Genomic DNA, 11,182 nt, shown 5'->3' with positions numbered 1-11,182 from the left:
TTATTTTCCCAGGGTGACCGGGGTGAGAAGGGCGACCGGGGCGAGCAGGTGAGCCGGCATGAGGACACAGTCCCTTCCATCCCCCATGTGCTGTGCACCTCTCGGGGGTCGGAGGTCTCTCCAGGGGGCAGGGGGTGGGGGCCAGGAGTGGCCATACTGGGATGGCTCTATTCCCCTGTGCCCTGCTGTCCTCTTGATGCTCAACCTATTTTTCTCCCCACCCCAGGGCAGGGATGGTTTGCCCGGCCCCCCAGGGCCCCCAGGGCCCAAGGTAGGTGGTGACTGCTGCTGGGGACAATCCCCAGGTGCCAGCCTGCACCTCCAGGGATAGATGACCACATCCAGTCCCCTGGCATAGGGGCTTGGGGAGGGCTGTGCTGCTGAGGGGACCTTCCTGGGGTCCCCTGGGTGCCGGCCCTGACTGCACCCTGCCCGCAGGCAGATGTGGTGGAGGGCAGCCTGATGGGCTTCCCGGGCGAGCGTGGCCCCGCCGGACCCAAGGGAGCAAAGGTGCGTGGCTCAGCAGAAAGGAGTGGGGCAGCCAAGGCGACCGAGCCGGGGACGACGTGATGAGCTGGGCTGGGACTGAGAACGGTGGCGGGGCAGGCATCCCCAGGGAGGCAGCGGGGGCTGATGGCACCTGTCTTCTCCCTGACACAGGGCGAGCTGGGAGCCGAGGGCGAGCGGGGACCCAAAGGAGATAAGGTCTGCGGTCGTAAGTCTCCCGCTGCCAATGGGGCAGCCCCATGGCGCAAAGCCCTGGGTGGTAGCACTGCTGGGGGCACCCCTCTTTGGGTGTCAGCAGGCCCTGGGGGGGGACAGGAAGGTCCCTGCCTGTCCTACGACCCTGCGCCTGTTCCCACTGCAGGGTGAGGGTGGCCCGCGGGGCGAGCGAGGAGAGCCCGGCGAGAAGGGCAGGGACGGTGCCCCGGTGAGTACTGCACTGTCCCCCCACCTGGCACTGACCCCGGACCCCGCCTGGCGCTGACCCCATCCCTGTCTCTTGCTCCAGGGTCTTCCGGGTGAGAGAGGGCTGGCTGGCCCTGAGGGGAAGCCGGTGAGTGGGGACATGGTGGGGGGATGCGGGCTGGGATGGGGGGAAGGTCCTGTGGTCCCACACCAGCCACCACTGACAGCAGTGGGAGCATTCACGTCTCGTTCACCTCCTTCCCCACCCCTGTGCAAGGCCTGCAGGGCTTTAGGGCCCCCCCTCGCCCCCCATAAGTACCCTGGGCTGGGTACCACACACTGGGAATGAGGAGCATCCTTGGGGGGCAGGCAGGGTTGCTTGGGGGTGGTGGGCTCCTGCCGGCTCTGACATCGTTCTTTGCAGGGCTTGCCAGGCTTCCCCGGCGTGCTCGGACGCCCGGTAGGTGTCTGCATCCCCCCCGTGTCACTGTGCCCCCCCGCCTCAGCACGTAGCCAGGGGATCCTGGCTGTGGGCACTGGGTGAAGCCATGGGGGCCACCCTGCTGGCTGGGTGGGTGCTTGGCCCCAGGCATCTTGCCAGGAGCTGGCCAGGCTTGTCCTCACTAGGCATGGGTGCTTACTGGAGCCGCTGGCACTGTCTGGGTCTCCTCTCCCAGGGGACACCCCATGCACCCACCAGGGAAAACCCATCCCTGCAGTGACCCCATCTCTTCCTCCCTTCAGGGCAGCCAGGGAGACCCGGGACCCCCAGGACCTCCGGTAAGGAGCCACCCCGCACCCCATGCAGGGGACTGTCATGCAAGGGGGACATCAGCTGGGGCAGGCATCCCCCCAGGGAGCAGGGAGGGGTGGCAGTGCTGGGACTGTGCTGCCCCACTGCCCCCTCCCCGTCCTGTGCCACCAGCAAGCACCACCCCAACATAATGTCCCCTTGTCCCCTGCAGGGCAGCGCTGGCCCACCAGGGACCCAGGGCCCAGCTGGGACCAAGGTACGGCATCGGCATCAGCATCGCCACGTCCAACCTGACAGAGGAAAGCGGTGCCTTGCCAGATTTGGGGGCTGGAGCAAGGGCCACATTTTGGGACATTTTGGGCTGGAGGGAGGGAAATTTTGGGCTGGCCCACCTCCTGGATCCAGCCGGCCCTGGGGAACAGCCCCGTGGCAGGCGCGGGGACGTGGCCATGACTGAGGTGGCTGGTAGGTCGGGGTGGTGGGACTGACACAGGCGCTCTCTTCGCAGGGCGATCCTGGAGAACCTGGCTCCGGCATCCGGGTGAGCACTCTCACCCTCCCTGCCAGCACCCACCTGCCCCCCCCAAAACCATCCGGCCTCCCCAAAGCTGGCCGACCCTGCTGCCACGCATCTTCCCACAGGGGCAGCCGAGGTCCTGGCTGTGCCAGGGCAGTGTGCCAACCCTTCTCTGATGCAGCTATTACCATTGCAGGGCTTGCCCGGTCCCCAGGGCAGCATGGGGCTGCCCGGCCCCCCTGGCCCCCCCGGCCCGGGGGTAGGTATTTGCAGCCCCCCCCGAGCTGCCCCTTGGCTGTTCCTGGTGCCGGGGCTGCCACTTGATTTCTGCTTGTGTCTCCATTGCAGGGCCCACCGGGTGTCCCTGGGCTGCCAGGACAAGTGGTGAGTGTGTTGTCCCCCCCTGCCCAGCTGCCACCAGTGTGAGTGCTCGGGGCTGCTTGGGGGGGCTGCAGGATCCCCGCACCCCAGCCCTGCTCTTACCTCCCGCAGGGGGAGAGTGGGAAGCCGGGCGTGCCGGGCAGGGACGGCGTGCCAGGAAAGGACGGCGAAGCGGGGATGCCTGGGAAGATGGTACGTTGCTGCTCACCCCATCGCGTCCCAGCGGGAGCCCCATGGGCTCAGCCTGGGGTGTTTGCCACTGAGGCTGAAGGCTGTGCTACTTGTGCCAGGGCGTGCCGGGACCTTCAGGCCCTGCCGGTCCCAAGGGAGAGCCAGGGGATGTTGGAGCCCCAGGGCAGGTGAGTGCAGAGCTGCCTCCACAGCAGCTGGGAGCTTCCCTGGCATTCCTGGGCCGGGATGAGGGGGGGCATCCCCATGCAGCCCTGCTCACCTGCCCCCTCTCTCCTTTGTGCCCCAGGCCATCGCCGGCCCTCCCGGCACCAAAGGCGAGAAGGTAAGGAGCCAGGGTGTGAGGCTGGGGAACCCGCACCCCTGGGTGCTGCCAAAGCCACCAGGGCTGGGGCGGACAGGGGTCTGCAGGGCACTGGCACCTGCTGCGGGCACACCTGAGCACCCATGTGTCGCTGCAGGGTGAGCCGGCGCTGCTGGAGGGCATGCTGCTGGGAGAACCCGTGAGTTGACCCCATTAACCTCGCCCCCCCTATTAACCTCATCCCCCCCATTAACCTTATCCCCCCTACCACCACCCCCTGCCTTCTGGGGGGTGAGCCAGCCCTGTGGCTGGTGGCACCTGCTGCGGGCACACCTGAGCACCCATGTGTCGCTGCAGGGTGAGCCGGCGCTGCTGGAGGGCATGCTGCTGGGAGAACCCGTGAGTTGACCCCATTAACCTCGCCCCCCCTATTAACCTCATCCCCCCCATTAACCTTATCCCCCCTACCACCACCCCCTGCCTTCTGGGGGGTGAGCCAGCCCTGTGGCTGGCCCCCCCCCCCCAACCCCCCCCCCTGCCTTCTGGGGGGTAGCCCTGTGGCGCTCTCCCCCCGGCAGGGCTCCAAGGGTGACCGAGGCTTGCCGGGTCCCAAGGGCGAGAAGGTGAGTGCTGCCCCAGGGGGAGGCAAGGAGGGGGCTGTGAGGGCCCTGGGATCCCTGGCTGCCTGGCCACAGCAGGGGGATCTGGCCGCAGCTGTTCCCCCCGTGCATCATCACACGCCCCTGCTTTTTGCTTGTTTCCCCCTGCCAGGGGGAGCCAGGAGGATTTGGGGAGCCAGGAGATCCTGGGGAAGACGTGAGTAGGAGGCACATGGGGGGCCGGGGGGTGGATGCTGGTGGCAGTGGATGCTGTTGGGGTATGGCACCTGTGTTCTTGTCACCTACCGCCCAGCCCTTCCTGGTGGCTTGGTGTCTTCACAGGGAGCCAAGGGGTCCTCTGGAGCCAAAGGGGAGAAGGTATGTGTCCCCTGCTCACAGGGGCGCTCCCCAGCCCTGGGGGGCTGCTCCGGGTGGCATGGTGCCCCTGGCACCCCTGTGCCTGCCAGTGAGGGGACGTGCCACATGCTCTCTGCCACCATGCAGGGATCGCCGGGTGTCGGTGTGAGGGGACCACCAGGACAGGATGGGCCTCCAGGTTTGAAGGTAACCCCTGTCCCCATTGCACCCTGGCTCTCACCACGTCCTCAATGCCCAGGCGCTGCCCTGACTTGGCTGGCCGAGGGAGAAGCATGCTCCTGAGGGGCTGTTTTCATGGGCCCCATCTTTTTGCTCCCTGCTCCAGGGTGACATCGGCTTGCCAGGACTACCAGGACCCCCAGGCTTAGCAGGCGTCGCTGGGACGCCGGGACAGCCGGGCCTGAGAGGGGACAATGGGCAGCCTGGCCCGCCAGGTCCCCCAGGAGAGAGGGTAAAGGCTATGGCCAGCACTTGGCCTCACTGGTCCCGGTGACCCTGGACCCTTAGGCAGTGTCAGTGGGGTCCCTGCAAGCCCCACTACCTCCCAGCCGCAGTCCCTGCCCTCTCACCAGTGTTTCTCTGGCAGGGTTTGATCGGCTTTCCTGGGAGGGATGGCACCTCCGGACCATCAGGACCCGCAGGACCCCCAGGGCCGGCTGTGAGTATGGGTCTCCAGTGCTGCAGCGTTCCCGGGGGCGCAGGCTCTGCCCTGGCTCCCCCGCTGGCTCGGGCAGGGTGACGGGGACCCACCCTGCACCTTCCCGGCCCCTGGGGCTAGGGGTTGCTGGGGGCTCCAGCGCAGGGGCGGGACCCGTTGTGGGAACCCCAGGGGTGCTTTGCGGGGCGCCTGACATCACCTTCCTCCTGTAGCTCACTCATCCCTCTCCTTTCTTTTAGGGCATGCAAGGGGCCTCTGGCCTGAAGGGTGACAAGGTAAGATGGGGGGCAGCCCTATAGCATGACGGATGTGGGGCTGCTCCTCTCGTGGGGTGTCCCTGCTGTAGCCACCTCCTGGGGGATGCTGAGCCCACTCTGGATGGTGGCACATGGGAGCCTGCTCTGCGCCAGGCACCCGGGGAGTTGGCAGTGACCGTGGGGTGTCCCCTGGCATGGCAGGGGACATGGCATGGCTGGGAGGAGTGGTGAACAGTAAGGACAGGGATGAGCTCTTGCCTTCCACCTGGCAGGGCGCTCCGGGGGCTGGGCTGCCGGGAGCCAGAGGCGAGCGCGGAGACCCAGGGCCACGGGTAGGTACTGCCATGGCCCCCCCATGTCCCCGCCACAGTCCCCCATGTCCCCACCACCAGGGACAGGAAATCCCACGGGGGGGGGGGGGGGGGGGGGGGGGGGGGGGGGGGGGGGGGGGGGGGGGGGAGCCAGAGCCGTGCCTGTCCCTGGGGTGGGGTGATGCTGGGGCGCCCCCATCCCAGACCCCCTTCTCACATCCCTTTCTTCTCGCAGGGTGAAGATGGGCGCCCGGGGCCAGAAGGGGATCGTGGGCCGGCGGTGGGGGGGGGGGAGCGTGGGGACAAGGGACTCTGGGGGCTGGGGAGCTGGGGGGGGCGAACGGTACACCTCCAGGGATTGGGGTTCCCAGGGAGGTGCTGCCCGCCCCCCACCATGCATCTTTGCAGTGTCTCACCATCTCACCTTCCTCGCAGGGAGACGCTGGGGCCCCGGGGCCCAAAGGAGACAAGGTGAGTCCCTGGGGCGGGGGACAGCGAGAGGGAGGGCAGCAGCGCTGGCCCCCCCTGCTCACCCCCACCTCTCTCGGGTGTGCAGGGCGATACTGTGATGATGGAGGGGCCTGCCGGAGTGCGGGGCAGCAAGGGGGAGCCGGTAAGAGCTGTCCCCATCCTCCCTGTCCCCCTCTGTGATGTCTCTTTTGTCCTGATGGGCAGGGTCCCTCCTGTGCATCCCCCTCCCCAAGACCCTGTCTGCCCTGCTCCTGGCGCAGGGTAGCTCCCAGCCCTACGGGTCTGATCCTGCACCCCTTCTCCCGAAAGGCACAGGACAGCCCCCACATACCTCTGCCTGCCAGAAGAGCTGGAGGGGCTTCTTGCTGCCAAGGGACCCTCCCTTGCAGAGCACATTGTCCCCTTTCCTTCAGCTACCCTATGGACCCCCATGACCCTGACCTGGGGGGGGTCTGTCCTCCCCACCCCAACGTGTGTCTGAGCGTCTCCCTGTCCCCTGACCCCTCCTTGTGTTTCCCATTTTGCAGGGAGAGCGTGGCCTGAAGGGCACGGAAGGGGATAAGGGGGACAAGGGGGAGCAAGGCATGCCCGGAGAGAAGGTACAGGGCTGGGTGGGCTTGTGTGGGGCTGGGAGCTGCTGGGTTGGGGACCATGGAGGGCTGTTAATGGGGTGATGGACAGAGGGACCAGAGCATGATGGCATTCCTGTGCCTTATGTGCTGGTGCTTGTGGGCACTGTGGCATGCTGCTTGGCAGCAAGGGGAGCTGCTGGAGCCAGCCTTGGAGGTCGCCATGGCTGTGCTGTGGCCATGCTATGGCCAGAGCTCTCCCTCCTGCCCTGTGTCGATCTGGGTTTTTGCTTGCAGGGGGTGAGGGGTGAGCAAGGTGAGAAGGGCTCCACGGGCTTCCCTGGGGCACGTGGCCCTGGTGGGCAGAAGGTAAGGAGCTGGGCACCCCCCACTGCTGAGGGGGTGCTGGGGGCACCGTACCCCTCGCTTGCCCTGACCAATGCCTTTGCCTTCCCCAGGGAGAGGTCGGAGCGTTGGGCGAGCCCGGTGAGCCGGTGAGGAGCTGCGTCTCGGTGCCACTGCCACTCCACTGAGGGGCAGGAGCGGACCCCTGTCATGCTGTGTGCTCTCCCACAGGGCCAGCCCGGCCGTGACGGGATCCCCGGAGCCCGGGGAGAGAAGGGGGACATGGGATCCCTGGGCATACGTGGCCCCAAGGTGGGTTGACCCCTCTGCCCACTGGTGCTCTCCTGGCCAGGAGCTGTGCTGGCTTCGTGTGGCCCTGACTCCCCTCCTCATCCTCACAGGGTGACCGGGGCATGAAAGGCGCCTGTGGCATCAATGGGGACAGGGGCGAGAAGGTGAGTGGGTGCCCGCAGGGTGCCGCAGGAGCCTGGATGTTGCCTGGAGGCTGTGGCCCTTTGGAACCCCTCCACCAGCCAGGGGGAGCAGGGAGACGGCTGAGGCCGGAGCGAGGCCCCGCAGCAGGGGCACGGGGTCCCCTCCTCTGCCCATGGCTCTGGGGTGAGCATTGAGGGGTGCAGGACTGACCGCCCTGCCTCTCTCCTGCCTGCTGTAGGGAGAGCCGGGGATCCCAGGACGCTCGGGGCTGCCAGGGAGGAAAGGCGAGCCGGTAAGCACCGCGCTGACACCAGGGTGGGACGGGAATGCATGGCTGGTGGCTGACGGACATCTGCTTTGTCCCCCAGGGAGAGCTGGGTCTGTCGGGACCACCAGGCATCCCCGGGAAGGAGGGGCTCATGGGACCCAAGGTAGGTCAGGGCGGTGCTGGGAAAAGCTGTGCTGGCACTTCAGCCACCCGGCTGCCTGTCCCCGGCTGCCTGTCCCCCGCTGCCTGCCCCTTCCTCTTCACAGGGTGACCGGGGATTCGACGGGCAGCAGGGAGCCAAAGGAGACCAGGGGGAAAAAGGAGACCGGGTGAGCGGGCTGGAAGGGGATGGCATGTGTTGCACCGCATTGCTTTTACCAGGATTTGGCCTTGGTCAGAAGCACATCAGAGCCCGATGCTCCCAGAAGAGCCATCCAGCACTGCTCTAAATTATGTCACTAAACTATAAGTGACAACAAATCCCCACTCTTTACAAGAAGGCAGTGGTGCCAGTGCTTCAGGGATGCCCAGCTGTGGGGTCGGAGGATGCCCATGGTGCCTGCTCTGGGGCTGGGGGGCTCTGACACCCCTGGCGTTACCCTCTGCTCTCCCACAGGGCACCCCGGGCATTATTGGTGGCCCTGGTCCCCGGGGTAGTGACGGTGCTCCTGGCCCCCCTGGGCCCCCCGGGAACGTTGGCCCACGAGGTCCTGAGGGCATGCAAGGCCAGAAGGTGAGTCCCCACCATGGGTGGCCAATCCCCCTCCAGGTGCTGTGAGGAAGAGAGGGCCCTGTCCCCAGAGTAGGTGAGGGGTTGGTGGCATCAGGAGCCATGTCCCAGCTCTGGCCCTGCCCTGCCAGCTCACTGGCTTTAGGGTCCTCCCTTGTGTCCCCCTGCCCAGTGGATGGGAGTCTGGCGGGTTGGGACCCTGCTTGTCTTGGGGCTGGGCTGGACCCATCCCCGTCCCCATCTCCACTTGCAAAGGCGTCCCCAGGGTGCGGGGACAGGGAAAGCAGCACATCCATGGTGCTGGTGAGAGCAGAGAGGCTCCAGAACCACCAGCCAGATCCCGAGCATGTGTCCTTTGCAGGGGGAAAGAGGCCCCCCTGGACAGTCGGTGCCAGGGGCCCGTGGCGTGCCTGGCATCCCCGGCGAGAGAGGAGAGCAGGTGGGTGAGTGGGTGCCTGGCCCTGCCTGGGCGAGCCCCAGCCGGGGCCAGCCTCTCACCTCCCTTCTGCTTGTCCCTAGGGCAGTCCCGGCACCCAGGGGGTCCGTGGGGAGAAGGGGGAGCCGGCTATGACGGTAAGGAGCCAGGAGGGAGCTGGCACAGCCTCACAGCGCTCAAGTCACCGGGGTGGGAAGCGGTGCTGGATCCATCCCACTGCCGCTGATGGAGGGGCTACCCCCACGTCCGGGCTCCGCTGGGCCCTGGGGAAAGGGTTTTTCTTCCTCTCTAATTGCACCATCCCCCATTGCAACATGCGTCCTTTGCCCCTCCATGTGGCTGGCAGGAGGAAGAGATCCGCGCCTTCGTCAGGCAGGAGATGAACCAGCACTGTGGTGAGCATCCCTCACTGCTGCCCCGGGGCCGGGGATCTGGGCCCTGCCACCCCTGACGCCCTGCCCTGTCTCTCTTGCAGCCTGTGGCGGCCATTTCCCACGGCACCTGGATTCACGTGAGCACTCAGGTTGCGACTCTCCCTTCCTACCCCCTTTCCCCTGCCCTATGTGTGTGGCACCGAAGGGGTCCTGGCACCCAGGTGTGCTGCTGGTTTTGGGAGCGCTGGAGGCAGCTGGAACCCTCCGGGACCCCCTCGGTCAGGGCCAGCATCAGCGTGGGAGTATGAGCAGGGAGAAGGGATGGTGCGTGGCAGAAGTGATGGCACAGCAGGGATCCCCAGGGGCAGACGGCTCAGCACAGTGCCAATGGGGTCAGGGCACTGGCAGGGTCTGCCTGATCAAGAAGGGACCGCGGGAACCGCGCCCCATCCATGCGTGGGTGCTGGAGCCGGGGCAGGCGAGCTTGCAGGGGCCAGGACTGCTGGAGGGGAAGAGTGGGCTGGAGGAGTGGGATGGAGGGACGGGGCAAGGGGTGGGCTGGGATGAGGTGGGTGCTTTCTCTCCAAGGAGGCTGGGGGGCTCAGGCCAGGAGCAGCCTCCACTCTGCCCAGGGAGGAGGAAGAAGCGTCCGCCAGCAGAGGGAGCACGGCCAAACAGGTGATGGAGAGCCCGGAGGACCTACAAGATCTGGCCCCGTGGGGACGTGTGCCTCCCCGTGCCCATCGTCATCCCCATCCTGCTGGGCTCCCAGCGGGCGCTCTCACCGGGCAGCAGCTCCTCCTGCCTGTCCCTCCTCCGGGAGCCCCCAGCAGCCATGGTCTGTGGTGCAGAGACAGGAGGGGGTGTACCCAGGTCCCCCATCTCTGGCCGTGTACCCCGGCATGCTGCAGCAGTGCTGGGGCAGTGCTGGGCTGCTCAACACCTGCAAGGGGTGGTTTCCCCCTGGGAGGCAGGGAGGAAGCACCCCAAGCCCCCTCGCCTCCTCCCTGATGCCTGCGCCATGTCCTTCCCCCTCACAGGGCTCTTCTCCACCCAGCCATTCCCTGCTGGCAGCGCTCACGCAGTCCCTGTGCTCAAGTTGTCACACGCTGAGGAAGAGGAGGGTGAGTGTCATCCCTGTGCTTTTAGTCCCCGTCCCCCTTTTCCCCTGCTCCATGTGTGTGGCTGGTCATGTCACTGCCCTCCACTTGCAGGCACTGAGGGATAATCCATCAGTGGCTGTGCTGCCCCTCCCCCGTGCAGTTTTTTTTTTTTGGCCCTGCCGGTCCCAGGGGGCTTTAATTAAAGAGCGCGGAGAGGAGAGCGCAGCAAGGACTGTGTGTGCGCGTGTGTGTGTGTGTGCAGGCATGCACAGGTGTGTGCTGTGTGTGTGTAGGCATGTGCAGAGCCAGGACCGTGCGTGGGGGGAGCAGGAAGGAGGGGACGGAGCAGGAGGTGAGGGCTGCTCACGCCTGGCACTGTCTCCCAGGGCAGGACAGGCGGGTCATGCTCAACACCGACGACCTTGAGTACGAGAGCATGTATGGAGAGGAGGAGGACTATGATGAAGTCCCGGAGATGGACAGCTCGGAGCAGCCCACGATGGGAGGTGAGCTTCCCTGCACCCGCCTGGCATCGAGGATGGAGCCACCGGGGGTGACGCGGGGCTGCCTGGGCTTTGCTGGGGTGATGCCTCCACATCCCGCCTGGCAGCAGGTTGCCGTGCCTGCTGGCTGGGGGGATTTGGGATTTGCAGCCCTCTTGCTGGCACCCAGGCAGGGTGCACATTCCCCATCACAGCACTGTGCCATGCACACTGTGCAGACCTTGCACTCTGTCCCCCTCACCGAAGCCGTCACTGGCAGTGACGGGTGGTTTGCTGGGCCGGTGGGACTGCAGGTGGCAGGTTTCCTGTGGTCCTGGTCATGAGCCACAGGAGGGGATCCCAAAGCCCCCAGGAGAGCAGGGAAGCCCCGGCGGCAGCAGCAGCATGCAGAGGGTCCCTCCAGTACCCTTCCAAGGGACCCTGTGGCCATCATGTCCCTGTGCCACCTCCCTTCCAGCTCTATCTCCAGCCTTTGCTGGGAGCTGCCCCTGGGAGAGGGCTTGCCCAGAGCAGTGTCTCCTGCCCTCACTCCCAGCATTTGGGCAGGGCACGGAGATATCCCCTCCAGCCAAACCCTGCCCGTGCTTAGCTGGGAGCCATTCCCTGCCTTCCCCTTCTGGGGTTTCTCCTCCTCTGCCGAGCGGGTCCAGCTGCCTCCCCCCCACCGCCAGTGTGCTGCCGGCTCCTGCCT

At 66.5% G+C, this 11,182-nt stretch overlaps 1 protein-coding gene across 1 annotated transcript in view; it reads left to right on the top strand.

Annotated features, from left to right (window-relative positions):
- Nucleotides 1-11,182, top strand: part of COL7A1 (collagen type VII alpha 1 chain) — a 37,152-nt gene that overhangs the window by 23,851 nt on the left and 2,119 nt on the right. Inside the window, 39 exon segments of the mRNA XM_019473432.1 lie at nt 13-48; nt 227-271; nt 439-510; nt 661-705; nt 869-931; nt 1,013-1,057; nt 1,416-1,480; nt 1,654-1,689; nt 1,875-2,128; nt 2,306-2,439; nt 2,529-2,564; nt 2,673-2,753; nt 3,040-3,075; nt 3,212-3,253; nt 3,412-3,453; nt 3,633-3,677; nt 3,826-3,870; nt 3,996-4,031; nt 4,357-4,482; nt 4,929-4,964; nt 5,219-5,278; nt 5,493-5,566; nt 5,686-5,728; nt 5,814-5,870; nt 6,256-6,327; nt 6,595-6,666; nt 6,756-6,791; nt 6,874-6,954; nt 7,044-7,097; nt 7,316-7,369; nt 7,446-7,508; nt 7,612-7,674; nt 7,962-8,078; nt 8,437-8,514; nt 8,595-8,648; nt 8,858-8,906; nt 8,987-9,163; nt 9,926-10,009; nt 10,375-10,494. Of these exon segments, the coding sequence (XP_019328977.1) occupies nt 13-48; nt 227-271; nt 439-510; nt 661-705; nt 869-931; nt 1,013-1,057; nt 1,416-1,480; nt 1,654-1,689; nt 1,875-2,128; nt 2,306-2,439; nt 2,529-2,564; nt 2,673-2,753; nt 3,040-3,075; nt 3,212-3,253; nt 3,412-3,453; nt 3,633-3,677; nt 3,826-3,870; nt 3,996-4,031; nt 4,357-4,482; nt 4,929-4,964; nt 5,219-5,278; nt 5,493-5,566; nt 5,686-5,728; nt 5,814-5,870; nt 6,256-6,327; nt 6,595-6,666; nt 6,756-6,791; nt 6,874-6,954; nt 7,044-7,097; nt 7,316-7,369; nt 7,446-7,508; nt 7,612-7,674; nt 7,962-8,078; nt 8,437-8,514; nt 8,595-8,648; nt 8,858-8,906; nt 8,987-9,163; nt 9,926-10,009; nt 10,375-10,494 (2,728 nt within the window).

This window comes from Aptenodytes forsteri, unplaced genomic scaffold (assembly GCF_000699145.1).
Source record: "Aptenodytes forsteri isolate BGI_AS27 unplaced genomic scaffold, ASM69914v1 Scaffold53, whole genome shotgun sequence".
In the NCBI taxonomy this organism is placed as follows: Eukaryota; Metazoa; Chordata; class Aves; order Sphenisciformes; family Spheniscidae; genus Aptenodytes; species Aptenodytes forsteri.
This window is presented reverse-complemented; position numbering and strand designations above follow the sequence as displayed.